The sequence below is a fragment of the Podarcis muralis genome, chromosome 4, assembly GCF_964188315.1.
Source record: "Podarcis muralis chromosome 4, rPodMur119.hap1.1, whole genome shotgun sequence".
NCBI lineage: Eukaryota > Metazoa > Chordata > Lepidosauria > Squamata > Lacertidae > Podarcis > Podarcis muralis.
This window is the reverse complement of record NC_135658.1, coordinates 1,430,638-1,454,344: the sequence shown is the minus strand read 5'-3', so window position 1 is coordinate 1,454,344 and position 23,707 is coordinate 1,430,638. Positions and strand designations below refer to the sequence as shown.

Genomic DNA, 23,707 nt, shown 5'->3' with positions numbered 1-23,707 from the left:
TTTACCCTGCGCAGCATTCAGTGCTGCGCAGGGACTGACTGAGCGGGCGGCGAGATGCTTTCAGCCTCGGACACTTGGTGGGTTCTGAAATGGCCGTGCAGGCCAGATTCACGACCCTGGCGGGCTGGATTCAGCCCATGGGACATAGTATGAGGACCCCTGGTCTTCACTGACTGGCAGCTCCCCAGAGTTTCAGGCAGGGATTTTGTCCAGCCCTTGCAGGAGATGCCAGGGGCTGACAATGGGACATTCTGCATGCCAAGCAGATGCTCTAGGGCTCCCCATATTTCACTAGACTTTCGGCGTTATGCTATTAGCAACCGTGGAGATTACACCTGCCTCTTTCGAAAGAACACTCACCTGATCAATTTAATTAATTAAATAATAATATAATAATAATCTATTTATTTATTTATTTATTTTAAAAATGTTTATTAGGATTTTACAATAAACATAGGTTTCACAAACTAAAAAGAAAACATAGACAGAAAAAGAAAAAAGATAACAAGAAAAATACAAAAAAATCCTAGAAGAAAAAAAAAAGAAAATACAAAAAACAGATGACTAAAAAAAAATATTAAAGAAAAATCCATTTTTCAATATCTTTAGGCTCATTTACTTATTTCCTTGACCTCTTCACACCTCCCCTTTTTGTATTCCCGTTTACAAAATCCTTTCAGCAAAACCTTACCCTCTTTCATTTGTCTTTACTCTGTGTCTTAACCTATTATAACTACCGTATTTTTCTCTCTATAGCACGCAGATTTTTTCTCCTAAAAAGGAAGGGGAAATGTCTGTGCGTGTTATTGAGCGAATGTGTGGTCCCTGGAGCCGAAAAATCAGGCAAAAATCAAACCGCGCTTCACGGAGAAGGGAAACCTGAAAAGAGGAAGTGGCTGCTTTCCTGCATTCTGCCTCAGGGTCTTACTGCCCACCCTCCTCTGTTTCCTTGCTGTGTTTGCTCAAACGGAACAAAGAGCAGGGAAAGCCCCTCCCCTCCAGGCAAGCAGAGGGGAAAGCAGAGCGTCTTTCTAATTCCTCTCCATGCTCCGGAGGGAACAATGTTTGTGAAGGGAAGAGAGATTACAGGTTCAGCTTAAAATTCTGATTTGACTTCCTGCTTTTTGTTTTTGGGGACACACAGCATTCAAATATGCTTTCTTCCATTTAAAAGGATGAAATCCTTAAACAGTGTTTTGCCTGTAAATTCATGCGATCTGGAAGATTACAGTGTCTGTACCTCTTAAGGGATGGCAAAGCTTAGGTTTCGCTGCTAAATAGTTCTTAATACAGTTAAAATGCTTTCTTCTGTCAAGGCAATTAAAAAATATATATATCAGGCAGCCGGAAAACATGCAGGTGGGAGGGAGAGAGAGAGAGAGAGAGAGCGCTGGCTGGCTTGGGTGGGTGGGTGGGGGGGAAACTTTTGCCTTCCTTTCCTCACGTTATAGCCCTCTCCTGCATTCTTAGCCTTCTGTGTTTTTCCTTCCCTCCCCACTTAAAATGTGGTTACAAAGCATGGGTCCACATGGATCCTCCGGATCTTTGCATTGGGTCACCCCAAATTCACCATCAGAGCACATAGCATGTCCATGGCTACAGCCTGCCCCCCAAAAAAATCACACACCCACTGTTGCCTGGGGCTGCAATGGTGCAAAAGCGTGGTTAAAAAGCATGGGTCCACATGGATCCTCAGGATCTTTGCATTGGGTCAGCCAAAATTCACCATCAGAGCACATAGCATGTCCATGGCTACAGCCTGCCCCCCAAAAATCACGCACCCACTGTTGCCTGGGGCTGCAGTGGTGCAAAAACGTGGTTACAAAGCATGGATCCACAGGGATTCCCAGGATTTTTGCATTGGGTCACCCCAAATTCACCATCAGATCACATGTCTGTGGCCACAGCATGAAGCACAAAAATGATACGTCCACTGTTTCATTCAGAATATTTTCCCCCTTGTTTTCCTCTAAAAACGATGTGCGTATTATGGTCAGGTGCGTGTTATAGAGCGAAAAATACGGTATATATTTTCGTCCATATGACTATCTATATTTGCATATTCTTTTTAACCTTATTACCAAAACCACTTATTTTCAATCCAACATCATTTTAACATTCATTAATTTTACAGTATTTCTGCAAATAGTCTTTAAATTTCTTCCAATCTTCTTCCACCAACTCTTCTCCCTGGTCTCGGATTCTGCCAGTCATTTCCGCCAATTCCATATAGTCCATCACCTTCATCTGCCACTCTTCCAGGGTGGGTAAATCTTGTGTCTTCCAATACTTTGCAATAAGTATTCTTGCTGCTGTTGCATACATAAAGAAAGTTCTATCCTTCTTTGGCACCAATTGGCCGACTATGCCCAGGAGAAAGGCCTCTGGTTTCTTCAAGAAGGTATATTTAAATACCTTTTTTAATTCATTATAAATCATCTCCCAGAAAGCCTTAATCCTTGGGCACGTCCACCAAAGGTGAAAGAATGTACCTTCAGTTTCTTTACATTTCCAACATTTATTATCGGGTAAGTGATAGATTTTTGCAAGCTTGACTGGGGTCATGTACCACCTGTATATCATTTTCATAATATTCTCTCTTAGGGCATTGCATGCCGTAAATTTTATACCTGTGGTCCACAACTGTTCCCAGTCAGCAAACATAATGTTATGTCCAACGTCCTGTGCCCATTTAATCATAGCAGATTTAACCGTCTCGTCCTGAGTATTCCATTTTAACAGCAAGTTATACATTCTTGAAAGTATCTTTGTTTTAGGATCTAACAGATCTGTTTCCAACTTTGATTTTTCCACCTGGAAGCCAATTTTTTTGTCTAAATTATAAGCCTCTCTTATTTGATAATAATGACGCCAGTCTCGCACTTTATCTTTTAGTTTCTCAAAACTCTGCAATTTCAATTTGTCTCCTTCTTGCTCCAAGATTTCCCAATATTTCGGCCACTTGGCCTCCATATTGAGCTTTTTCAGGGCCTTTGCCTCCATCGGTGACAACCACCTTGGGGTTTTATTTTCAAGTAAGTCTTTATATCTTGTCCAGACATTAAACAATGTTTTCCTGACAATATGGTTTTTAAATGCTTTATGTGCTTTAACCTTGTCGTACCATAAGTATGCATGCCACCCAAAAACATTATTGAAACCTTCTAGATCCAAAATGTCTGTGTTCTCAAGAAGCAGCCAATCTTTCAACCAGCAGAATGCTGCTGATTCATAATAAAGTTTAAAGTCTGGCAGGGCAAATCCCCCTCTTTCCTTTACATCGGTTAATATTTTAAATTTTATTCTGGGCTTCTTGCCCTGCCAGACAAATCTAGAAATATCTCTCTGCCACTTCTTGAAACAATCCATTTTGTCCAGAATTTGTAGTGATTGAAACAAAAACAGCATTCTTGGCAATACATTCATCTTTATAGCAGCAATTCGACCCAACAAGGAAAGCTTCAAATTTGACCATATTTCTAAATCCTTTTTCACTTCCGACCAACATTTTTCATAATTGTCTTTAAATAAGTTCCCATTTTTAGCTGTCATATTAATCCCCAAGTATTTCACCTTCTTAACCACTGTTAAGCCTGTCTCATTCTGAAACCTCTCTTTCTCATTCGGTGTTAAGTTTTTCTCAAGAACTTTAGTTTTTAACTTGTTCAACTTAAATCCTGCCACATGACCAAATTCCACCTGGAGCTTCTGTTCTCACATGAGACCCGAAAACCTTAAAATAGGCAACAGAAGGTTTTCTATGGAACAGCTTCTCAAAAGGAGAACATCCCAACTCTGTTGAGACTTTTCTCACCCACACGTGAAGATAGGACGCTAGTGACTCCGCCCAATATTCATGTGGCAAATGTTAACTCAGCAATTGCGCATGCATCCCCTTTTGCAATTCTTTGTTCACCCTCACACAGACCCCCCTGTTCCACGCTTCGGCTGAAACAGCAACTTTGTGGTCTATCCCTTTTCCATCCAGGAACTTCTGAAACTTCTGTAACAGAAAAATTTGCTTCTCATCTGTGAAGAGACAATCAATGTTAGCATCATGCATATTTTTAACCTTGTCACAAAACTCCTGAAACCTTTCTAAGGTCTCTTGCGGTTTCTCCATCAAATAAACCCAAGAATAATTAGTGAAACAATCAACACACACAAGGTAATATTTTGCACCGCCTCTAGAGGGTTCTAGAGGACCAATCACATCAGCATACACCCGCTGAAACGCTCTGTCGACCTTCTTGGTCACCTTCCTGGTGCTCATGTTGGTCACACCTGCAAGAGAGATTTCATTAGAATCAGAAGAATTACATTTCATGTAATCACTTTGATCAAAAGTCAACAAATACAGTCCATCTTTCTCTCTGGCAGTAAGATACAGTTCTCCATCTTTGTAGATCTTGCAGCTTTTAGCATCATAGGTCAGTTTCAGTCCTTTCTTTGCAATCTGCGACACACTCAGCAGATTAAAACTCAGTTCTGGAACCAGGTAAACATTGCTTATAGTCAAGTTCAGACTCTCAAGATACACAGTCCCAATCCCGGTCGCTTTCAACTCCTGACTGTTGGCCTGTTTCACAGCGAAGCTTTGCTTCTTCAACGTAGAAAACAGTTCTCTGTGTGGACACATATGTTTTGTACAACCAGTGTCGATTATAAACGAGTTCCCAACATCTGGCGTGGTTCCTTTCGCCATCATAGCCTTTGCAGGTTTCACCTGGTACTTGGTACGGCTTTTGCCTGACGCCTCAGGCTTCGTAGAGCTGCTCTTGGCTCCTTTTGACTTGCGTGGCTTTCTACAGTTTCGCTGTAGATGCCCAGTCTGTCCACAATTGTGGCATCGGACAGCACTCAACGCTACAGCATGCTCCTCAGTAGCACCAGCAGCAGGGAGATTTGAACTCTGTTCTTCCCTCCCCCTGTCCTTCACTTCCAGTGCAGCAAGTCTGTCATGTTCATTAAGGACGACGGCACACACCCTTTCCGCGGTCAGCTGCTGAGCCGGTAGGGAACCAAGCTGACTGGCAACAACCTTGTAAGTCATACTAAGGCTGTTTATCATCATGAAGTAAAACACTTCCTCCTGTAGATGGAAATTGCGTTCCACCATCTGTTGACGCAGAAACTTCATCTCTGTCAGGTGCGCTTGAACTTCTCCATCAGGCGCTAGTCTCAGATTGGTCAATTTCTCAAAATACAGCAACGCTGAAGAACCAGCATCTCTCTGATGCGTTGTACGCAGCGTGTCCCAAACCTCTTTCGCATGTACTAAATGCTGAATATGCACCAATTGGGAATCTGAGACACACAGAATTATAGCAGTCTTGGCCCTCATGTTCTGTGATTCCCAACCTCTGGTTGGTGCTGCAGGGATGGGGTTTTTAATTACATCAAAAAGCCTCTGATTCTGCAGCAGGGCCTTCATCTTTACAGACCAAGATGAATAATTGTCATTATTTAGGAGAGGTGGACAAGGCAGACCTCCCCCCTTCTTGGCATCCATCTTGAAGCCAAGCCTCTCTCTCACTTTCCAGCCTTGCTAAAACTCCAATAGCCTTTGCTGGATTGTTTACTGCCTTTCCAGGCAAACTGCAAGCTGTTTCTCAGACCTTGCACAGCATGGAAAACATAGTCAAAACAATATTTCGCTTCCCAGGCACTCTTTCAGAGCCATCTGCGCAGCCAGTAAATTTCCACGTCTCTGACGGGCGTCGCTTAGCAACTGTGCATACAGGAAAGCTTATCTTAACCACAAGAATTCGTGGAATGCAGGCTGAGCCTGTGAGCTGCAGGCCTCTCCTTCCGGAGCTGTTGTTTTTTTCAAACGCAGCTCCCGTGAACCAGAGAATAAATCATTCTGCGTTCACACTTTTAACCCGAAATGCAGCATACCTTGAGCTCCGTTGCTTGGAAAACACTTTCCTCTGGGTCCAGCCATCTGTTCAGCTTCTGGCTGCTCTCAGATGTTTATCTTCTCCCTTGGAGCAGTGGAGGACAATCCACCAGCCTCTCATGCAGATGTTCGATGGATCGAAACCATCCGAATGCTGCCATATGTCAGTATCTCAGCTCACAGTCAGAGGTAACTGGCCTCCCACGGGCAAACTGAGTGAGATACTTGTTTACATTCCGTCTGCGTCTCCCGGCAGGCTAGGTTGTAAACCGGCGATTCTCCTCATTAGACGTGAGGAGAACACACCCTCTGCTTCTCTCTGCTTCTCTCCCTCCCTGCATTCTCCCCAGGGAGGGGAAATGAGACAGACAGGAGTCCTATTTACATGTTTTATTCCTGTCGTTCAGCAGTACATAGAAAACGTGTCTGTACCCTTCAGACTCCAGCAGAAGAGTCACAACTCCGCCCCTGTACTTCCAGCACAGGTCAGATGACACTCTGAGCTAACATCCGGTGCTCAGTACAGAGAATGGACTGCCCCCTTTCTCCAACAGTACAGTTCGAGACAACAACATCCTGTTTTGCATTCCAGCCACTTGCAGCTGGGTTTTGCATTGGTGCTTTTTCCCAACACTTACAACACCTTCCCATGAAGTGAACCAAGTTTTTAGTTCTGCAGCTGTAATGTGGTACCTCTGGCTACGTATCTAATTCGTTTCGGAGGTCCGTTCTTAAGCTGAAACTGTTCTTATCCTGAAGCACCACTTTAGCTAATGGGGCCTCCTGCTGCTGCCATGCCGCCAGAGCACGATTTCTGTTCTCATCCTGAAGCAAAGTTCTTAACCCGAGGTAATATTTCTGGGTTAGCGGAGTCTGTAACCTGAAGCGTCTGTAACCTGAGGTACCACTGTAATGTGAAACCAAGACTGAATTATTGCCTCTATTAATTGTGCTTTGTTGCTGGGTTGCTTCTGACTAACAAGTTTCTTTAGTCGGCTCCATAGATTTCCGATTGGATTAATGTTTGGGCTATTCCCAGGACATTCCGGCAGTGGAATAGGATTAGCACCTTTTGCACACGGCAGCACCATGACATGGAGCTGAATCCTGTTGAAATAGAAAATAAATATATAAAGATATAAAGATATCTAAATGCTTCAGTATCTGGGAAAAGATCACTCGTGGAACGCTTCAGTTTGGGCTAAAGTATTTCATTTATGCATTTGGGGGCATTTACATTCCCATTAATGATGCAAATTCTGCCCACACCTTTTGCTGCTATACAACCCCAGATCATCACACTACAGTGGAAGCTCTACTTACAACCATAATCCATTCTGGAGGTCCGGTCATAACTAGAAACGTACATAAGTAGAGGCAACCTTTTCCATAGAAAGTAATGGAAAAGTGAATTGATCCATTCTAGACAATGAAAAACACCCCCAAAACAGCAATTTAACATGGATTTTACTCTCTAACAAGACCATAGATCGATAAAATGAGGGCAATAATCAATGTACTGTACGATAAAATAAATAAGACAGTATTGTAGATGAAAAAAATTAACGTTTTTTCTTCTTACGTGCACTGTGGTTGGGTGGGCTTACCTGGCTACAAGCTAGTGGTAGAGCAAGGGTCAGTAAAGAGCTAATTCACTTCGGCCAGGGTCATGCTTTTTTCTTGCCAGGCCAGGTTCTTCTCTAGACTTCCTCAGGTTGGCTCTTCGGTGGGGTTTGGGGCTGCAGTGCTCCCTGCTGTGTCTCTTGCAGGCGGGCGACACCTTTTCCACAGCTTCGGGGGTGGGATGGGGGCCCTCTCCCCGGCATCAGAGGCCTCAGCGCTGCCCCACAGCCAGCCGGGCGAGCTCCCGGCTGCTGGCAAGACCGCTGTATATAGAGGAAAGTTCATAAGTCGAAGCGCCTACTGAAGGTCAAAACTGGAATCGCACGTAAGTAGAGCCATGCGTAAGTCGAGGTTCCACTGTATCTGGGTGTTTCACGGTTGGTGTAATGCAAGTAGGATATAAATCTCTGATTTTTCACCTCGCGTATGTCATACCATCACTACCAAGCAAGGAGATTTGGGTCTCATCACTCCAAATAACATTGTTCCATTGTTCCGCTGTCCAGTTAACATGGGTTTAATCTTTTCAACCTTTGCTTGAGAGATGTTAATGTCTTTTTCCTTAGAATTCTAGCATTTAGACCAGTCCTTGCACTCAACCTCACATTACATTGTGCCATGTCATCTTGTATACACCTACATAATTTTCTTCTGTCATGTAGGGACAGTCTCTCCACTCGTCCATCATCACTTGCCTTTGTGCACCTTTCCCTGCCTTTACCAGTCTGATTTTGTAGTGACTGAGTCTCCTTATACCTCCTCAAAAATATAGAAATGCCAGCTTTGGTTAAGTTTTTCCTACTCTTTCATCAATTTCTTCATAACTGTAGCCTTGTTCACTTAACAGTACAATTTTACATCACTTTCTGGGTGACCAGTCAACTCTTTGTGCCATTTCTATAATTTTATTATGTTTTACAAGAACAAAAAAAAACCCCCAACCAACTTAATAGCAATCATACAAGACACTGCCAAAGTCATCCTAAGCAAGTTGTGCTTCCTTTTTCTGGTTATTTGGCTATAGCTTTAGATAGAATATGGGTAATTGAACAAACTTTGTTGAATTGCATTCTTGATTAAATTATTTTTACGTTGCTATATAATTGTATGATATTACTCCAAAAGAAGTGGTGTTATGAGCAATCAAACCCCTGAAATACATTTTTTACAAAAATCTTCCACAATTTTGACCACTACTGTATATCAAACAAAGCAACATTCAGCAACTGAACAGAATCTCATAATAAATATGTTTGTTAATGACAAACAAAACATGTAATGAACACACACCCAACTCCTTTCCGTTCTTCCCCATTTGTTCCTAAGGCTCTAATCCCTTTTTGTCTCCATTGCAGATTGTGATGAATCAGAAATCGAGAACGAAGGTGACCACGACAATATTCCCAGAGAGGAGAGGCCACGTAATAATTTGGAGTGTGGAGAAAGCTGCAGTCAGAGTTCCCATTCCACTTCCCATCAACAAAATATCCTTGGAAAGAAACTCTATCAGTGCATGGAATGTGGAAAAAGCTTCAGTCAGAGCTCCTCTCTCACTTCCCATCAAAGAATTCATACAGGGGAGAAACCCTATCAGTGTGTGGAATGTGGAAAGAGCTTCAGTCACAGCCAAAGTCTCACTTCCCATCAAAGAATTCATACTGGGGAGAAACCCTATCAGTGTGTGGAATGTGGAAGGAGCTTCAGTAACAGCCACCATCTCTCTTCCCATGAAAGAATTCATACAGGGGAGAAACCCTATCAGTGTGTGGAATGTGGAAAGAGCTTCTGTCAGGGCTCCCATCTTTCTTCCCATCAAATAATTCATACAGGGGAGAAACCCTATCAGTGTGCGGAATGTGGAAAGAGCTTCATTTATAGCTCCTCTCTCACTTCCCATCGAAGAATTCATACAGGGGAGAAACGCTATCAGTGTGTGGAATGTGGAAAGAGCTTTAGTCACAGCCACAGTCTCACTTACCATCAAAGAATTCATTCAAACGTCAGACCCTTCATTATACAGCTTTCGGAGCCAGGCAAATACACACCCTTTCAACCAGGCCTTTGGCTGATTGACATCTAATGCCCTTTAAAAATGTGGCGGGGGGGTTACAGATGTTTATTTTCTATTTTTATATTGCACTTTTATGTTGTAACTGTCCTGAGACCTTTGGGTGTAGAGAATAGGAGCCTTCTCTTAGAGGCCTAGGGGTCTTTGCCCCCCCTTAAAATATTTGAGGGGGTCACCCCTCAGTTGGTACACATTGACATTCCAATGGCGCACATGCATCATGTCATTGATTGTGCAAGGCAGGCCTTACATGCCCCCCCCCCATATTTTATTCCAGTTGGTACCACTGGGTCGATTGGTATACAAATTAAATAAATAAATAAATCACCTTTCTTTGCACATGTTCCAGCTTGTCATTATCCTTATTTATTATCATGCCACGCCCAGATCTCCTTGGCAAAATGGTTTGTGTGAACGAGTGATCCAAACCTTGCAACAAAGTATAAGAACTCTGTTTCAAGATTCAGGCCTGCCCAATCCCTTTTGGGCCGAGGCTCTTTCCTGTTTTTCTTATGTGTACAATCGTAGATATCAGTCCGCTATTGATTGCACCCCATATGAAATGCTTTACAAAAGGAAGCCATACATAAAACATTTCAAAATTTTTGGTTCAGAGGTATGGGTGCACACTTTGCAGGACAACAAATTGAGCAAACGTGGTGAACATGGTATTTTTCTGGGATATGAAAAGGGTTCCTATCGTGTGTTAATCACTGACACAAAAGCGATTAGGTTGACTAGAAGCATAGATTGTAATCAAAATGGAACAGAGTTGGCATTTTTCAATGTCATCCCATTTCAGATGATGATGGTGCAAAAGCAGTTAAGAGGCAAGATTCTGTTGTTGCTGATGATAATGCTGATGCCAGCATACCGTATTTTTTGCTCTATAACACGCACCCGACCGTAACACGCACGTAGTTTTTAGAGGAGGAAAATCCGTAGGCATGCCACCCGTAGGCATTCCCTCCATAACACGCACAGACAGTTCCCCTTACTTTTTAGGAGGGGAAAAGTGAGTGTTATGGTGCAAAAAATACAGTAGATTCTGATGATGACTCAGCCCAAAAAGCCAAAAAGCCTCAGATGAGTCTGACACTGATTCAGACACATCACCTTCATTTACTTTAGGCCATCATTCTCCCAAGGAGGAGGAGACACCAGACCCAGAGGATCAGAGAGTTTTGCGTAGATCTAAAAGAACTACAAAGGCCATACTGTTATTGGTTTCAGAACTCACAGGGTTAAAGAGTTCTGGTGACGTCTCTTTCCTGAGGCGTGGTTAGAAACACATACGGGAGTGGCTTGACGCTAAGTGTTTCAGTCTGTCTGTGTACGGAGGAGAGAATGGGCGAGGTTTCGCCAGGTCTGAATTTATGGTGTTATTCTACATGATTAAAGGCTAAGAAGATAAGAAGGCCTTTGTGTCTGCTCTGAATTTATTACCCACACTGTTTGCAATTGCTTCTCGCCGCTGTGTTCGCTCTGCTACCGGCAAGAGAAAGAGGCAGAGGAGGATTTTTGCATCGGCACGGACAGTTTGCAAGCTGCGCAAGGGAAGCGTGCCAGGCTCCATGTTTGTTTTTCTTGGCACTTATGGCAACTTTGGCCTATCGGTTGCCATAGGTTATGGGTGTTTGCCAATGCTTTGAAGCTGTTGCAGGAACGTCCCTCGTGTGGGGGAAGCCAGCAGGAAAGTTGCTGGGGCCAGCTGGAGCTCTGGAGCTGTGTCTTTGAAGCTGGAAGGAGCTCGCTGGGGAGGACCGGTCTGCCGGAGCCGGGAGGCGGAGGAAGCTACTGCCGAGATGTGAGTAAGCTTAGCCCCCGGGGGAGGAGATGGCAGACGATCGTGAATCATTCTCAGTTCCCTTTGAAAAATTGAATGGACAAAATTGGGCCGAATGGAGCCGGAAGCTAAAGGCCTGGCTGGTAGCCAAGGGGTTGTGGGAGGCGACCCAGGGGCCCCCTCTACCACCACCTGCAGCAGGAGCAGCGGCGGCAGACATAGCGGCTGCTCACGCGTCGCAGAGGAAAAACCAGAAAGCCCTGGGAGCTATAGTGCTCAGTTTGGAGGGTTCCCAACTTCCTCTGGTTGAAGGGCTTGAAACTGCTCAGGAGGCCTACCAAGCCCTTGAGAGGGTGCACCACAGAACCACGGCTGGTGCAAAGATCCATACCACCAGACGCTTGTTTGAGATGAAGCTGCGTCCCGGGGGGAACATCAGACAGCATGTTACTGAGATGCTTTCTGTTTTCAATGAGTTGCGGCTGTTGCAAGTCAACTTCTCAGAGGAGCTGAAGGTTTATATTTTGCTCAGCTCTCTGGACAAAAGCTATGACAATTTGTGTCTGTCTATGGAATCCATGAGTCCACAGGATTTGACTCTCTCGTACGTGACAGGACGTCTTTCGGACGAACAGGAGAGGCGTGTCCGAGAAGGCAGGTCTGGCGCAGGTAGCTCCACTGGTTGCAGAGGTGGGGGGGGCAAGCCAGATGAGAGCTGTGTTCAGGCTTTTTCCACTCGTCGATGTTATGTCTGTGGATCTAACGGCCACCTTAAACGGGCCTGTCCGCAGAGGAACAGAGAGGCCGGGCAGGATGTCTCCAAGGTCGTTTCCCATGGGAACCAGTCTCGGAGAGGAGGCCAGCGTGGGAACGCGAAGGAAGGACGTGACTCAGAGAAGGGAGACTGTTATCATCTCACGGCTTCTCTGGCAACTTTGAAAAACAATCCCAGCAGGGACACAGCTGTGCAGTGGGTTGTTGATTTGGGTGCCAGTCATCACCTGATAACGCCATCTACTGGGAGGCTGCGGAATTGCAGGGCTGTTTCAGCTGGAACTACTGTTACATTAGCTGATGGGACACAAAAATCAGTTTTTAATGTTGTTGATGTCTATGTTTCTGTTTTGCAGGCGGAGCTGGAGTGTTTCATTGTACCAGGGATGAAGTGTTGCCTGTTATCGATACCTGCTCTTGCGAAGCAGGGGTACAAAATTTGTTTTGAAAATGATACCTGTTCCATTTTCAGAGGGGGGAGACAACTTGTCAACGTGGAATGCAAGAACAATCTCTTTGTTCTGGAAACACCTCTGGAGGGTGGTGGGAATGCAGGAAAAGCTCAGGCGCAGTGTGCTAGTGTTCCCAGCCATGATTCATGTGTTCATATATGGCACAAGAGAATGTCTCATGCTTGTTTGGAAGATGTTAAGAGGTTGCCAGGCTGCACCAAAGGTTGTAAAATCACACCATGTGAGGGATCCCTAGTGTGCAGGGCATGCAGCAAGGTTCAAAGGTGCAGGTTTCCCGGGGTAAAGAGGGTAACCACAAAACCTTTTGAGTTGGTTCACACAGACCTTACAGGACCAATGAAGTGTGAGAGTCTGGGTGGGGCCAGGTATCTGCTGACAGTGGCAGATGATTTTTCTCAGAATTTATGGTGTTTCTCTCTCAGGACGCAGAGGGAGGCAGCGCAACTCATCCAGGATTGGGTTGCGGAGGTGGAACTAAGGTTCTCCACCAAGGTGCAAGAGTTCAGAAGCGACCGTGGGTCACAGTTCACTGGGTCTGCTCTGAAGGAGTTCTTCAAGGAAAAGGGAATTCGTCACCAGGTGACGGGTGCAAAGTCTCCTCAAGAGAGAGGCGTGGCAGAGCACAGGAGTGAAACACTGGCTGAAGCTGTCAGGGTTTTACTGTGTGACTCTGGGCTGCCTCAGAGCTTTTGGAGTGAGGCTTGGAAGTTTGCCAGCTTTGTTTTTAACAGGTCCTACAATCACGATGTAGGTGACACACCGTTTTTTCTGTTGCACAAGAGGAAGCCACAGGTGCATTTCTTCCGTTCGTTTGGTTCCAGGGCTTCAGTGCCGATACAACAGCGCAACGGAAGGAGGGTGGTCCTAGGTACCAGGACATGATCTTCTGTGGGTATGATCCTGCAACAAATGGGTGGAAGTTTGCATACCCAGAGGGTGATCAGACCAAGCTGCTGGTCAGCAAGCATGCTGAGTTCTTTGAGCAGGGTGGTTGGTCACGGCCTAAGGTTAGTTCTGATTTTCTCTCAGAATGCTTGTCCGATTCTGAGGGGGAAGAAAGGGAGGAAGGAGAGGCAGAGGCGGAGCCTGTTGCTGAAGACCAGGTTGCTGATGATGGTCAAGCACAGGGGTGGGTTTCTCCACAGGTTAAGAGGGAACCCAAGAGTGAGCCTTCATCTCCTGTTAGCCAAGTGCAGAAGGCCCGAAGACGCAGCAAGTCAGAGGGGGAGTCTTCTGAGCTTGCTGGAGACACACTTGCTGACCCCAGTGGGTCAGGAGGAGCGCCCGAGGTTGTGCTCCGGCGGTCAACTCGGACCACAAAAGGGATTCCACCGGAGAGGTTTCAGGTCACCAGTGCGTGGGTTGGTTTCGCACAGTGTGATTCTGGGAGTGTGGAAGGGATTCGACAATTGCCTGGGATAGATGCCAGTGGGAGGCAAAAGGCAATGGGAGGTGAGTTGAACTCAAAGAGGTCTGTAAATAGGGGTTCACAGTTTCCCTCAGGATTCGAGACGAGAGGGGGTGTTAAGGCATTCAGAACTCACAGGGTTAAAGAGTTCTGGTGACGTCTCTTTCCTGAGGCGTGGTTAGAAACACGGGAGTGGCTTGACGCTAAGTGTTTCAGTCTGTCTGTGTACGGAGGAGAGAATGGGCGAGGTTTCGCCAGGTCTGAATTTATGGTGTTATTCTACATGATTAAAGGCTAAGAAGATAAGAAGGCCTTTGTGTCTGCTCTGAATTTATTACCCACACTGTTTGCAATTGCTTCTCGCCGCTGTGTTCGCTCTGCTACCGGCAAGAGAAAGAGGCAGAGGAGGATTTTTGCATCGGCACGGACAGTTTGCAAGCTGCGCAAGGGAAGCGTGCCAGGCTCCATGTTTGTTTTTCTTGGCACTTATGGCAACTTTGGCCTATCGGTTGCCATACATACCACCTACACAGTTCGCTAAAGAGTTTGCTAAAGCTGCTGTTACTAGCAACTCTGGTGCGGTTCTTGAACCAGCCAACTACAAAGAGGTTCAAAATCTGTCCGCAAAGGATGCTGAACCATGGCTGGACGCCATGAAAGCCGAGTTGAATTCCCTAAAGCAGAATGATACTTGGGAATTGGTTCCAGAAGAACTAGGCATGAAGTGTGTTGATAGTAGGTGGGTCTACAAGACAAAAACTGATTGGAATGGAAAAATAGTCAGATACAAAGCCAGACTAGTGGCACAAGGTTTTTCTCAAATACCTGATCAGGACTATCATGAGACGTATTCATCAACAGTAAAGTTTGGGCCTGACAAGATGTCTCGGGAAGTGTGCTGTCTCCCTGGGGCTAAGATCCAAGATGTAACTGAACGACTGCAAGGAATCATAAAACCCACTGACAAATACCCCCTCCTCTTGGTTCATGTGGGAACCAATGACACTGCAAGCAATAGCCTCCAGAAGATCAAAAGAGACTACGAGGCTCTGGGCAGGAAATTGAAGCAATTAAATGCACAAATTGTCATCTCATCTGTCCTCCCAGTTGAACGACGTGGCCCAGGGAGAGAGGGGGAAATAGTGGAAGTGAACAGCTGGCTTCGCAAATGGTGTAAGCAGGAACGGTTTGGATTCTTAGATCACGGACTGCAGTTTCTTGAAGATGGACTTCTGGCAAGCGATGGGCTGCACCTCACAACGGTTGGGAGGAATGTTTTTGCCAAAAATCTCAGAAACCTCATCAGGAGGGCTTTAAACTGACTAATATGCGGGAGGGAGACAGTGTTCCTGAAGGTAGGAGTCTATCAATTGATGAAGATGATCATCCAAACGGAGGACATAGATAATGCCTTCCTGGAACAGATGGCCAAGCATGAAAAAGGAAGGGAGATAGTAGTAATGGGGGACTTCAATTACCCTGATATTTGTTGGATGTCAAACTCAGCCAAGAGCATAAGGTCAAACAGATTCCTCACTGGCCTTGCAGACAACTTCATTGTCCAGAAAGTGGGAGAAGCAACAAGAGGAACAGCCATTTTAGATCTGGTCCTAACCAATGTTGATGACCTGGTTAATGGGGTAGAAGTGGAAGGATCATTAGGCGTGAGTGATCATGCTCTTCTGAAGTTTACTATACAGCGGAAAGGAGCAGCCAAGCATACTAGGACTCAATTTCTCGACTTTAAGAAAGCCGACTTCATAAAACTTAGGGAAGTGCTGGGTGAGATCCCATGGACAGTAATACTAAAAGGAAAGGGAGTTCAAGATGGCTGGGAGTTTGTTAAGAGGGAGATAGTAAAAGCACAACTTCAGGCAATACCAATGAGACGGAAACATGGAAGGTGCCTAAAGAAGCCAGGGTGGCTATCTAAAGAACTTTTAACTGAGTTAAGATTAAAAAAGGATGTGTACAAAAAATGGAAAAGGGGGGAAACCACCAAAGAGGAATTCAAACAAATAGCCAGCACGTGTAGACACAAAGTCAGGAAAGCTAAAGCACAGAATGAACTCAGGCTGGCTAGAGAGGTTAAAAGCAACAAAAAAGGCTTTTATGGGTATGTTCGTAGCAAAAGGAAGAACAAAGAAACAGTGGGGTCACTCAGAGGAGAAGATGGTGAAATGCAAACAGGGGACACAGAAAGGGCTGAACTCCTCAATGCCTTCTTTGCCTCAGTCTTCTCCGATAAAGAAAACAATGCCCGACCTGAAGAATTTGGAGCAAATGATTCAGCAAAGGAAACACAGCCCAGAATAACTAAGGAGATAGTACAAGAATACTTGGCTAGTTTAGATGTATTCAAGTCTCCAGGGCCAGATGAACTGCATCCAAGAGTATTAAAAGAACTGGCAGATGTGATCTCAGAACCACTGGCAGTCATCTTTGAGAATTCCTGGAGAACAGGCGAAGTCCCGGCAGACTGGAGGAGGGCAAATGTTGTCCCTATTTTCATAAAGGGGGAAAGAGAGGACCCAAATAATTACCGCCCAGTCAGTCTGACATCAATACCAGGGAAGATTCTGGAGCAGATCATTAAGCAAACAGTCTGTGAGCACCTAGAAAGGAATGCTGTGATCACCAATAGTCAGCATGGATTTCTGAAAAATAAGTCATGTCAGACTAACCTGATCTCGTTTTTTGACAGAATTAAAAGCCTGGTAGATGAAGGGAACGCAGTGGATACAGTCTACCTAGATTTCAGCAAGGCATTTGACAAGGTGCCCCATGATATTCTTGTAAAGAAGCTGGTAAAATGCGGTCTTGACTATGCTACCACTCAGTGGATTTGTAACTGGCTGACTGACTGAACCCAAAGGGTGCTCATCAATGGTTCCTCTTCATCCTGGAGAAGAGTGACTAGTGGGGTGCCACAGGGTTCTGTCTTGGGCCCGGTCTTATTCAACATCTTTATCAACGACTTGGATGATGGACTCAAGGGCATCCTGATCAAATTTGCAGATGACACCAAACTGGGAGGGGTGGCTAACACCCCAGAGGACAGGATCACACTTCAAAACGACCTTGACAGATTAGAGAACTGGGCCAAAACAAACAAGATGAATTTTAACAGGGAGAAATGTAAAGTATTGCACTTGGGCAAAAAAAATGAGAGGCACAAATACAAGATGGGGGACACCTGGCTTGAGAGCAGTACATGTGAAAAGGATCTAGGAGTCTTGGTTGACCACAAACTTGACATGAGCCAACAGTGTGACGCGGCAGCTTAAAAAGCCAATGCAATTCTGGGCTGCATCAATAGGAGTATAGCATCTAGATCAAGGGAAGTAATAGTGCCACTGTATTCTGCTCTGGTCAGACCTCACCTGGAGTACTGTGTCCAGTTCTGGGCACCACAGTTCAAGAAGGACACTGACAAACTGGAACGTGTCCAGAGGAGGGCAACCAAAATGGTCAAAGGCCTGGAAACGATGCCTTATGAGGAACGGCTAAGGGAGCTGGGCATGTTTAGCCTGGAGAAGAGGAGGTTAAGGGGTGATATGATAGCCATGTTCAAATACATAAAAGGATGTCACCTAGAGGAGGGAGAAAGGTTGTTTTCTGCTGCTCCAGAGAAGCGGACACGGAGCAATGGATCCAAACTACAAGAAAGAAGATTCCACCTAAACATGAGGAAGAACTTCCTGACAGTAAGAGCTGTTCGACAGTGGAATTTGCTGCCAAGGAGTGTGGTGGAGTCTCCTTCTTTGGAGGTCTTTAAGCAGAGGCTTGACAACCATATGTCAGGAGTGCTCTGATGGTGTTTCCTGCTTGGCAGGGGGTTGGACTCGATGGCCCTTGTGGTCTCTTCCAACTCTATGATTCTATGATTCTTGTGGTTTCCTGCATCTGGTATTCAGAAGCCTGGCTGCCTCCAGCAAAGCCTGGGAGCCCCTGGCAGCATTCTCCTCCTCCATGAACCTGTCTGATCCTCTTCAGAAACCATCCACTGCCTCCGGGGGGGAGATAGCTCGGCAGTTTACCCCTGTGCTGTGTGGAGAAGGGCTTTCATTTGTCCCTCTGGAGTCTGCCAATGTCCAGCTTTGTCGCAGGATGGATCCAGCACCTACTCATGGGTCCAGAGGCTGCTCCCCTCCCTGAGGAAGCTGCACACTTGAACTGCAATTACGCGCAAAAGGGAGAAGGAGGCGCCGCCAGCAGCACAGACACCCTAGGGAGGATCTGGGCCAGCATATAAGGGGTGCCAGGGGGACCCCAAGAGCTCCAAGCAGCTGATGCCAAGGACCGGCATGGCAGACACTCCAGCCACAATGGCAGTAAGTGACCCTGGAGACTCCCCCTTCTCTCTCTTTTTCTTCCTGCCTTCCTACATCTGCGCTTCCTGCCTGGAACCTGCAGGCTTCTCTTTCACCTGCTTGTGTGCTGGATTAGCTCTTGCAGACCTTCTTTTCCAAGGACACTCCTGGATTTGCAGAAGCCGTCCCAGATTCTGATTTGATCCTGGAATGTCCCAGTATTCCTTTTATTGTTGTTTAGTCGTTTAGTCGTGTCCGACTCTTCGTGACCCCCTGGACCAGAGCACGCCAGGCCCTCCTGTCTTCCACTGCCTCCCGCAGTTTGGTCAGACTCATGTTTGTAGCTTCGAGAACACTGACCAACCATCTCGTCCTCTGTCGTCCCCTTCTCCTTGTGCCCTCCATCTTTCCCAACATCAGGGTCTTTTCCAGGGAGTCTTCTCTTCTCATGAGGTGGCCAAAGTCTTGGAGCCTCAGCTTCACGATCTGTCCTTCCAGTGAGCACTCAGGGCTGATTTCCTTCAGAATGGATACGTTTGATCTTCTTGCAGTCCATGGAACTCTCAAGAGTTTCCTCCAGCACCATAATTCCTTGTCATCCCTATTTTCATCAGAGAAAACATTGGAGGATTTTGGTCCTGCAGGGAGCCGAGAAATTTTGGTTGGGTTGGGTGGAGGACCAAAAATAGGGCAGCGGAGTTCCTCCCTATGGAAACATCCATGTTCTACTTGCATTCCTTGTTGCTGCAATAACGATGGCAAGGGTGATTTTTATTCCAGACTCAGCAGCAGCAGGACGGTAGGTTGGAGGGGAGCCATTTCTGGGGCTGCCAGAGCACAGCCTCCTTCTCCTCCTGCCTGTCATAGAATCAGAGTTGGAAGGGACCTCCAAGGATCATCTAGTCCAAGTCGCTGCAATGCAGGGATGGCAGCTAATCCCTCTTTCCTGTTTGCTTCCATCTATCCATCCACCCACCAGTCCTCCTCCATCTGCCTCCACTGTCCCCTCCCTTTCCCCTTTTGGAGCTCCATTCACTTCCTTGCTCCTTCCAGCTCATCCTTCCTTTGTATCTTCTCACAAGACTGATTTCCCTCTCCACCCTTCCCTTTCCCTTCTTTCCAACCTTCTCCTCCATATCTCCCTTGCCCCACTTCTTTCTTTCCTCCTGGGCCCACACTTCCTCGTCTCCTCCAACCAAGGCTCTCCTCTCCCACTTCCCCAGTAAGTCTTGTGCATTTGCAAGGTAGATTCCTTGTCAGTGATCCCTGCGTTGTAGAGAGTTGGACTAGATGCCTTTTTGTGTCCCCTCCAAAGTCTATAATCCTATGATTGTATCATCAACAACAGCTCTCCATCCCTGGAGGTCTTTGGGCAGAGGTTGGGGGACCACCTGTCAGGGATTCTGTAGCTGTGTTTCCTGCACTGCAGGGGCCAAATGACCCTCTGGGGTTCTTCTTCTCCTCTTCCTCCTCCTCCTTCTGCAGAGGGTAACCTTCAGTGACCTGGTCAAGGGAAGCCACGGCATCGCAAGGGTCTGAAGGGAACGTGATGGAGCCAAGGCAGTGATGTGACGTGTGGCTGGAAAAGGTGAACAATAATCTCAGCACAGTCCCAAAATGTCAGTGTTTTGGAATAGAGCAGGCACAGGACCATGGACATAGCCAGGATTTATTTATTTTTTGGGGGGTGCAAGCTTTATGTTGGGTGGGGGGCAGAACTGTGATACAATTGGTCAGTTAGTTAAATGTTTTCTATCTATTTACTTGATTTAGGGGGGCAGCTGCCCCCTGCACACACACCCCCACCGCTATGCACACACACAAAAGAGAATTGTAAAAGTCACCATTACTGCTATTTTACATTGTGCCATTGGCATGGGTGGCCATTTGCAAAGTGTTAAAGGACAGGTCCCTGCCCTGAGGCAGAATTCAATCCAGGAAGAACAAGAATGGGTTTGGCCACGGGTTGGGCAGTGGTGAGGGAGCCGAGACCACAGAAGACCAGAGAGGGGGAAATTATAGGGTAGGTGTATATTTGTACACACAAACATATATCGTAGATCATTAAGAGCTGCAGAAAATTGGTGTGGCTGTTCTTCATGGGCCAGAAAGTAATTTTAGTCTTATGTCAGCTCGAGACCCTAGGACCGCCATATTTCAAAAAGTAAAAACCAGGATACCCCGAAAGTTGTTGGATAATTTCACCTTTGATATCCTGGTAATGTCCGGCCGGAGAATCCTATGATGGATATTTATGAATTTCTGCATGGCATGTAGAGAGTGGATTGAGAGAATTTTTCTCCTCTCCCAACATTAGAGCCCATAATGAAGATTAATGTTGGAAGATTCAGGGGGCATAAAAGGAAGTCCTTCTTAGTTAAATGGTGGAACTCCCTGCTTCATGAGGCAGCAATGTCCACCAACCAATGAGCCTTTCAAGGACAAATTCCTGGAGGAGGAGAGGGCTCTGCTCTGGCTCCACAAGGAGAGGCAGCCATGCTTCTGAAAAGCAGTTGTGGAAGCCACAGGAGGGGAGAAGAGGGCTCTTGTGCTCGGATCCTGCTTGGGGGTTTCCTGTTGGGGCACCTGATCAGCCACTGTGAGAACAGGAGGCCGGGCTAGATGGGCTCTTGGTTTTAGCAGCAGCCGGGAATAGTCCTTTCTGGGCTCCTGAAAGGGTGCAGGAGGGAGCCAGGTGAGCCCAGCGCTTTCTCCAGGGGCCACCCTTCTCTCTCCCTCTTCCAGCTGTGTGACTTTCTCCAGGTCTCAGAAGCTTCGCCAGGGTGGGTCTCTCTCGCGACTCCTTTCCGCAACGCTGGAGGCCCTCAACAGCACAGCCAGCTTACTGGGCCAATTCTCCTTCATCCTGGTGGGCATCCCTGGTCTGGAAGCCTTCCACACCTGGATTGGGACCCCCCTCTTCCTCATGTACGTCCTGACTGTGCTGGGGAACGTCACCATCCTCTTCATCATCAAGACAGAGCCCAGTCTCCACCAGCCCATGTACCTCTTCCTCTCCATGCTGGCCGCCAACGACCTGGTCATCAGCACCTCCACCTTGCCCAAGATGCTGGCCATCATGTGGTCGGGCGCCAGGGAGATTGGCTTCCATGCCTGCTTGACGCAGATGTACTTCATCCACACCTTCTCCATCGTGGAGTCCGCCATCTTGCTGGCCATGGCCTTTGACCGCTATGTCGCCATCTGCCACCCTCTCCACTATGCGGCCATCCTTAGCAACACGGCAGTGGCCAGGATGGGGCTGGCGGCGGCTGCCCGGGGCGTGATCCTGGTCCTGCCCTGCCCCCTCCTCCTCCTCCAGAGGCTGCCTGGTGGCTTCCGAACAGTCATCCAGCACACCTACTGTGAGCACATGGCGGTGGTCAAGCAGGCCTGCAGTGACACGACTGTCAACCGGGTGTATGGCATCTGCGTGGCCCTCTCAGTGGTGGTGCTGGACCTGGGGCTCATTGCTGCCTCCTACACCATGATCCTCCGGGCCGTCTTCCGGCTCTCATCCTGGGACGCTCGCGCCAAGGCCCTGGGCACCTGTGCGGCCCACACCTGCACCATCTTGGTCTCCTATGTGCCCGCCCTCTTCACCTTCCTGACCCACCGGATTGGGCACCACGTGCCTCCGTACATCCACATCCTGCTGGCCTGCCTCTACCTCCTCCTGCCGCCCATGGTGAACCCCCTCGTCTATGGGGTGAAGACCCAGCAGATCCGCCAGAGGGTGCTTGGCCTTTTTGGCCAAGGGCGAAAGGGGCCTGCAAACCACTAGACACCTCCTTGCCCTCCTGGGTGCCAAGCCGGGCCCTGCCAGGCACGGTGCCTCTCCCACAACGCTGACATTTGGGCAGAAACCACGAGAGGGGGCCACAAATGTTTGCTTTCATTTTATTGATCTCATGTCTCTTTCCAGTTATTTCTATTAGTCAATAAGGTAAGCCAAAGGTTCTCTCCATAGGAACCTCATGGGGCTTGGGGCTGCTTCTGTATCCAGCCGAGACTCAGGCAGACTCAGTGCCTGGAAGCTCCTTTGAGCAGCTGTGGATGGTTCAGCATTCCTGGACTGGGAGAGCCTGGCCACAGCAGCTCTCGCCTTCGTTTCTTCAAGGCTGGATGACCACAGTGCCCTCCATGTGGGGCATCCCTTGCGCTTGATCCAGAATCTGCAACTGGTGCAGAATGCTGCAGCATGACTTTTCATGATTTCAGTGTATCTTTTTGTAAACTGCCTTGAGGGTTTTGTTTTGTTTACAATCAAGTGGTATATACATTTTATGAAATAAATAAATAAATAAATGATCACTAAACTGACTGCTTCAAAACATCCCCCAAAATGTCCATTTCCCCATGAGTCTGCTAGGCTGGTTTAGATGCATTCTTTTGCAGTGTTAGCTAAATCATATTTACTGAAAACCATACTTTCTCAATCCATTTGGATATACGTAGGAAATTGGCTTCTCTCTCCTCAATGTGTAGCTATCACAAACTCAGCAGCGGTAACAAGGTTGAATGCTACAAAGTGGGCCATGAAGCCTCCTGCCTGATGTCAAGTGGCAGGGAGTTCCAAAGTACACTTGCTGCCACACCAAAACATCCAGGGCAGGGCTGGCAGGTTGCACATTCAGTGGCCCAGTATACCATTTCCATAAATGCTTAATTGTGATTCAAGAGACACTGAGGTCCTTGCAGAGATGACAGGACAGCTTTCCAGATTAGTTAGCTGGGAGTGAGACAGTTGGCAGAGTGGCACTGGGCTCGCTAAGATGCCAGCTACTACAGCAATTGCTTTCTTGAGACTTTTTAGCACTGCAATACCATTGATTGATTTTTTAAGTCAGGGTCAGGTTGATTTTTTAAGTCATGGCAGTGTGTGAGCAAATACTCCACACCTGCCAAGCTTTCAGGAGCAGGACTAAGGGGTGAAATGAAGCCCCGCAGATCCCCAAAGGTTCAGGGAAAGGGTCTATCTCCCTTCTTCCTTTTCCTTATCAGTTAATTCCACCTAAGAAATGGGAAGAAAGCAGCTGCTCATGTTAAAATTCATGAGCTGAGGATGGTATGATTTGTCAGCAATAAATATGATTTGTACTTATCTGTAAGTGAAGTCACATTTGAAACAATACAGAAGTAGTCAAAGGGAATTTCCTAGAAGTCTTTTATTCAGTCTCGCCTGCGATCAAATGTGCTGAACACACAGAAACACATTGATAATGTGAAATAACTGGGGGTTACAGACTCCAAATGGGGGCCAAAGACCTCTCAGCCTCTAAGAGTTGCCTCCTATGCCTTATACCATGGGTAGACAAACTAAGGCCCGGGGGTCAGATCCGGCCTAATCACCTTCTAAA

At 46.7% G+C, this 23,707-nt stretch overlaps 3 protein-coding genes across 9 annotated transcripts in view; 2 read left to right on the top strand and 1 right to left on the bottom strand.

Moving 5' to 3' along the window:
* LOC114589664 (uncharacterized) overlaps nt 1–23,707 on the top strand; it is a 999,511-nt gene that overhangs the window by 788,110 nt on the left and 187,694 nt on the right. The gene's annotated exons all lie outside the window — the stretch shown is intronic.
* Nucleotides 1–23,707, bottom strand: part of LOC144327607 (zinc finger and SCAN domain-containing protein 31-like) — a 121,337-nt gene that overhangs the window by 18,451 nt on the left and 79,179 nt on the right. The window lies entirely within an intron of this gene.
* On the top strand, nt 6,022–22,265 carry LOC114595372 (olfactory receptor 52P1-like). Its single transcript, XM_077926735.1, has 5 exons — nt 6,022–6,091; nt 7,672–7,779; nt 8,881–8,946; nt 11,578–12,037; nt 21,093–22,265. Exons 1-5 carry the CDS (start codon nt 6,022–6,024, stop codon nt 22,129–22,131), a joined length of 1,743 nt encoding a protein of 580 aa, XP_077782861.1. The 3' UTR covers nt 22,132–22,265.

Bases quoted from the DNA above. Each gene is read 5' to 3' on its own strand.
- LOC114595372 (XM_077926735.1), top strand. From the start codon at position 6,022: ATGCAGATGTTCGATGGATCGAAACCATCCGAATGCTGCCATATGTCA. The intron at 7,780-8,880 runs GCAAGACCGCTG...TCTCCATTGCAG, and splicing joins GGGCGAGCTCCCGGCTGCTG to ATTGTGATGAATCAGAAATC. The intron at 8,947-11,577 runs GTAATAATTTGG...CACCACCTGCAG, and splicing joins TCCCAGAGAGGAGAGGCCAC to CAGGAGCAGCGGCGGCAGAC.